The 6,000-nt window shown below is 50.9% G+C and overlaps 1 protein-coding gene across 1 annotated transcript in view; it reads left to right on the forward strand.

The window, feature by feature from the left end:
• WNK2 (WNK lysine deficient protein kinase 2) overlaps positions 1-4,858 on the forward strand; it is a 147,409-nt gene extending 142,551 nt beyond the window's left edge. Inside the window, 2 exon segments of the mRNA XM_018052501.1 lie at positions 1,723-1,834; positions 4,654-4,858. Coding sequence (XP_017907990.1) covers positions 1,723-1,834; positions 4,654-4,679 — 138 coding nt within the window. The 3' untranslated portion in view covers positions 4,680-4,858.

The following is a 6,000-nucleotide window of genomic DNA, read 5'->3' on the forward strand; positions in this document are numbered from 1 at the left end:
AAAACAGAGTCCTGCCTTCCCCAGCATTTGCTGGTTTTGTTTGCTGAAGGCTTAGTTAGTGGTCATTTTTTTTTTTTTTTCAAATTGTATTCCATTATACGTTATTTCAAGATATCAGGTATAATTCTGTGTTACACAGTAAATTCTTGATGTTCTTTTTATATATAGTTTGTATCTGTTAATACTTATTTGTCCTCCAAGAATTTCTTGATTTTTCTAGGTCTTTAATAGTTCCATTTGCATTTTAGAGATAGCCTGTATATATCTACAAAATAGCCTTATTGGATTTTTATTCTGATTGTATTAAGTCTGTTGATCATCTGGGTAAGATTTGACATGTTAACAGTAGCGAGTCTACTATAAACATGATGTTTCTTTGTTTATGTCTAATTTTCTCCCTGGAGTTGGTGGTGGACAGGGAGGCCTGGCGTGCTGCGATTCATGGGGTTGCAAAGAGTCAGACACGACTGAGCGACTGAACTGAACTGAACTGAACTGAACTGAACTGAATTTACTCTCAGTGAAGTTTTCTAGTTTTCAGTGTAAAGGTGTTACACGTCTTTCATTAAATTTAACCTGAGATAGTTTGATGTTTTGGAATGTGATTATGAATTTTATTACTTTAAAATATCCTTTTACAGATTATGTTGGTAGTATATAGAAATGTGGTTATCTTTGTACCTTGTATCCTGCAATCTTGCTAAATTTACTTCTTTGTCCTAGAAATTGGTTTGTCTGCTCTTTTTGGTTTTCTCCATACATGGTCTTGTTGTCTGCAAATAAGGATGGTTTTCCTTTTTCTTTTCAGTCCGTGTTCCTTATTCCTTTTCTTTTATTGGCTGGAACTTTCCCATACAGTGTTGGCTGGGGGCAAGGGGAGCAAGGGGCAAGGGGAAATACATTTGGCGTTTCACCATTGGCACAGGGTTGGCTGTGGGTTCTACAGAGGCTCTTCCAGATGGAGGAGGGACCCTCCAGCTTCAGCCCCTGTGCTTTCTGTGAAGGAGTGTGGAACTTCTCAGATACTCCCCCTGTATCTGTGGGGAGCATCACATGGAATTCTCCTTTTGTATGTAACAGTGGTAAGATGCAGTGATTTTTGCTGAGACAACATCATTGCATTTGTGGGGCAAAACCTCACTTGGCTCTGATTTATCTTTTTTTGGTAGTTGCTTGGTTATATCTGCCAACATTGTGTCTAGAGAGTTTGAAGGCTGTTGGTCCGTCATCTCTTTTCTTGCAGTAGCTTCATCAGGTTTCTACATCATGGCCATGGGCCTCACTAACCATCACAGCTCGTTTCCCTGTCATTGCGCTGCTTCTCTTCCTGGGCTGTACCTGAGGTGCAGGGAGCAGAGGCGCCACCCTGCCCCCGACTCCAGATCTCTGGGCACAACCCTGCAGAGCTCCCAGCTGTTCTCGACCTCCCATAATGGCACTGACTAGTCAAGCAGGACGTCTTTGGGTGGGGGTGTGTTGTTCCCTCCCTGTTACTCAGGGCTTAGGTCCTGCTGGGTCTGCTTTGAAGCCCACTCTGGCCTGTGGACATTCACGGCATGTGGCTGCCTTCTTGCCCCACATTTTCACTCTGTTGTCAGCCATTAAAAGGTGCCCCAGGGCAGGTCCTGAGACCACCCTCTCCTGAGGATAGAGAAACTGCAGGGACCCCCAAGGCGACTTGAGTTATGCTAGCTGATTGAAGCCATGTTTCTTGTCTTGTAGATGAACACCTCTCGAACAGCAATGGGGATGCCATGTCTGGCCCCGGTACCCAGCCCTGTACCCACCGTGGTCATTCCTGGAGCTGCCTCAGCCCTTCCTGTGCCCATGCCAGGTACTGCCCTCTCCTGCCTCCCAGCCCCACCTTTGGGCCAGTATGGAAGCCTGATCCCAGCTCCAGTGTCCTGGGGTCCCTGGGCAGCCCAGGCAGGCAGCCGGAGCCTCAACGCGGGGCCAAGCCTGGGGGCAGCAGATGCGCCAGCCCTCCCTGTGTTCTTCAGGCCAACTGTGGTCAGCATGCCCGGCCCCAGGCTGCAGATCATGTAGCTGTCTGTCTCACTACTTGCCAGTGGAAGACACTGAACTGCCTGGAGGAGTCGGGTTGTGGTTTGGCCTCCGAGTCCTGCGCTGCCTGCTCATGGGTGCCCAGCCAGGGAGCTGGCACATGGGCAGCAATCCTTGCTTCCTTTATTGCTGCAGACCGTATTTTCTCTTAGGTTCCTGTGGTCAACACTTGCTGTCTTTGCACTCACTTCCTGTACTTGAATCGATGGTTAGAACATTGTAATAACCCTGCAGAAGTACAGTGCCTTGAATTCCAGCTTTTCCATTCCCTGATGGAAAGAGGTATTTTAAAAAACCGTGTATCAGAAAAGGTGTATTTCATTTATAGTTGGTTTGTGCATTGATATCTCTATTTCCCATTTTACGTTGCAGAGATATGAATGGTTTACAAATCTGAAGCTAAAGTCTGATCTTTTCTGTTGTACATGCTTTAAAAAAATTGAACTAGTGACCTTGAATATTGAAGAGTTGGAAATGCTAGAGTAACTCTGCTTTGTACTCATAAAATGAGATCTCTCCAGCTGTATGGTCACAGATAGCAAACAGATGGACAAATTCCCTCAACTGCAGTGCCGTGGGCACTGCCAGCAGACTGCCCAGGGGTGCATGGTTATTGGGGCAGTGCATTGCTAATGGCAGTTGATCTCTTAGTCAGGAATGTTAGCATCTGTGTTTGGCTACGTGGAACCTGCTGTAAAGTGCTGTGTAAGCAGACATGACCCAGAGCCTGCAGGGCTACTATGAGTGGGGGGGATGTAAAGGTGTGTGTCTGGAGGTGCAGAAGCACAGGCAGGCCACCTGCTCTGCAGAGAGAGTGTGGCCCCTTCTGCTCAGGGGGCCCACCAACCTCCCCTCCCAGCCTGCCTTCCTTTTCTGTTGTTTGCACAGAGGCCTGTGGTCATCTGGGCCTAGCTTTCCCATGTTTTCACAGGCTACTCTGCCCACCTCTGGCCTCCAGACTGTTCTGCAGGCACCAAGCCATCGTGCTGGGGGGTAGGAGTGTTCCTCTCCTGGAAATTTCAGTGCTACTCGTCTCAGACAGGCACCCAACAGCCCAGGGTGGGAGCTGAAGGCCCCACTCCCCACTGGCCAAGATGTTTCCCACTTCCCACTGGGAGGCGGCTGGTTGGGCTGCCCAGCTGTGAATTCTATAGTTCTGCTGTACTTTGGGACTTTACTAGGACTGGCTGAATTCTTTTGGTTTAAATGTATTATTCCATCAATTCAGTTAGAATTGAATTTTCTAGGTGATTATGCAGAATCTTCTGCCAGGGCATGAAGCTATAGTAAGAGATTTCTGTTCTCTGTAATGTGCCCCTGGGTCCTTGGATTGAGAATCATGTGCGCGTGGTTCCTGAGGGTGGTGGAAACTGCCCTCTTCCCACTCCCCCTGCTGTGCCAGACATGCGGTTTGGAGTCCTGGCCTGTAACAGGAATGGTCAGTGGCACAGACTCTCCAAGAGATTGTATATTTGAAGGAGAAAAATAAACATTTTTGCTTGAAAACAGTGTGGAGCCACATCTTTTTCTTAACTTCTGGCCACAGAGAAGCTGAACCAGCCAGTCTCATAGGGAGCGTTGGGTGGGCAGCCCTGGCAGGCAGCACTGCTCTGTCCTGGCACAGCTTCACTCTCAGCAACACGCCTGCTGTCAGCACCTTATCCAGGAGGCCGGGGCGGCCAGGAGGGGCCAGGGCGCTGAGTGGCAGATGCTGTCTTCCTGACAGGATCTGGTGTGACTGACGCTGAGCCGACCTGACTCGGAGGATGCGAGTGGGGTGTTGGGCAGGGCTCGTAGGCTAGCTCTGTGGCTCCGGGCCTAGGTTGGCCTGTTCACTTGGCTTTCAGACTCTGAATCTGAACTGTATTTGGATGTATGGTAGCCTCTGCCTATGGAGGGTATGAGTCTCATGGCCAACTGAAAGGTGTCTCTGAGCCCTGTCCATGTTGTCCAACAGAAAGCCAGGTTTGTGTGACTCACTCCGGACAGAGCTGGGTGGGGGGCTGGGCCACCTGCCCTCCGGTCACCTGAGCGGCTCTGCTGTCCAGCAGGGTGCAAGTTGGAGGAGGCGCCCTGCAGGGCTCAGCACGTTTTCCTGGCTTAGCGGCCCTGATGGCCTTTTGCTCAGCTGGCAGTGCCCCTGCATGCCTGCTGCAAGCACTCAAGCTGGGAGTTGTGGTTCCTCCCACTCCACCCAGCTGGGGTCACTGCCCAGTTCTGTTTGTCCTGTGTTTCCACCAAGGTGCAGTCAGGCGTTCTGCTTCGGCCACCCGCAGTGCTCCGCCTCAGCACTGGCTCTGAACAGAGGCCGGGGTGGCTTCTGTGCCCAAGGAGCCAGAGGTCCCTCACTCTCCAGAGCAACAGTTGTGCGGACCCTTGGAGGCCCTGCCTGGTTCAGGCGGTTGCTCAGTGTGGAAGGTGGCCAGATGGCAGAGGCAGCCAGGAGTCTTACCTGTATAGTGCCTGGGTCATGGTCAGGCGGCCCGGCCCTCCAAGGCGTGTGACCACTCTGGTGTCACCATTCCAGCTTCCAGGGCCTCACGTGGTCACGGCAGGCCTATAATGAGCTGTGGCGGTTTTGTTTTCTAGATTCTGAAAGTGAGAAGCCCGACTGAGCCCAGGCAGGCCGACCCAGACCCAGACGCCAGGCCCTGTGTCATCTCACGCAGAGAAGGCGAGCCCACGCCTCGTGTCCGGTTCACGATGTTTTGTAATCACTTTCTAAGCATTTTTTATTCACAATTGGAAACACAAATGTAAGCAAGAATAAAAAAATATTTTGGGGGAAACAGGACTTTGGTTTTTCAAACTCTCCTTTCTGGTGGTCCCCAGACAGGGAGGTAACCTGTGATGGTGGTAAGTGAATGAGGGTGTTGGAGAAACTCCTGGGATTGCACAGCTGGACGAGTCTGGGGGTAAGTACTTAGCTAAGCTGTACTTAGCTAAGGGGTTCTTGAATATAGGGATGACACTTTCTATGGTGCTTAATAGTGCCCAGGATAGCTCAAGGTCCTTGTGTCCGGATAGCAGCTAGGATGGGTCAGACATGTGATAAAGACCCACCTCTCAGAGAAGCAGTTGAGGTTGTGGATCACAAGCATCCTAGCCCCAATTTTCAGGCATTCTCCTCCTTCACACCCAGGACAGCCCCATTCTATGCAGAGCCCTGGAGGCTGAACAGTGGTACCCATCTCTGTTAATGGCTCCTTGGCCCATCCAGGCTTGGGCCTTTGTGCACACAGCTCCATTCATTATGCCGCCCCTCAGGCTTCCTTACTATGTCACTTGAAGACTCATGATCATACACCCCCCAGGCACAGGACAGGCATCCACAGTGGCTTGAAATGACCCTTCGTTCGGATTTCACACGCACCACTGGGAGGGGCCAGGCCCAGGTCTGAAGCCCCTGACTTCAGTGGGGGGTAGGATCGGCCCAGTGGCCCTTGTAGGGCTGCACTACCACCATGGGAGGGTGTCCAAAGCACAGCGTGAAAGCCAGGGAACCGGCTAGGGGCTTCACAGAGTAGCGTGTGGTAGTAAAGTTGTAGCCTGGCCAGCTGGAAAGGGGAATCACACTGGGACCCGGAGTTTGGTGTAGAATTCAGGGGGTCCCATTCATTGGGATGAGAAAATTGTATCTTGGTTTTCAGTAATCTCTGAGTGCAATTTAGTGTTTCCTCCAGTGAAGAATGTGGAGTTGGAGCAGCAGCACCTGGGCTATGTCACCACTGGAGCCCACAGATGCTTTGTATGACACTGTAGTTGTCAAGGTGTCCCCAAGTATCACGTATGGTTGTCACACAAATTGCCAGCCCCTTAGACTCAATACCTGTCCAACTGGCTAACAGAAGCAGAGCAGCACAGGCTTCCTGCCTCCCCACAGCTTCCCAGAGGGTGCGCAGGTCAAGTGTTTGGACATACATAGGGGCTGCCCAC

This window comes from Capra hircus, chromosome 8 (assembly GCF_001704415.2).
Source record: "Capra hircus breed San Clemente chromosome 8, ASM170441v1, whole genome shotgun sequence".
NCBI classification, from domain to species: Eukaryota; Metazoa; Chordata; class Mammalia; order Artiodactyla; family Bovidae; genus Capra; species Capra hircus.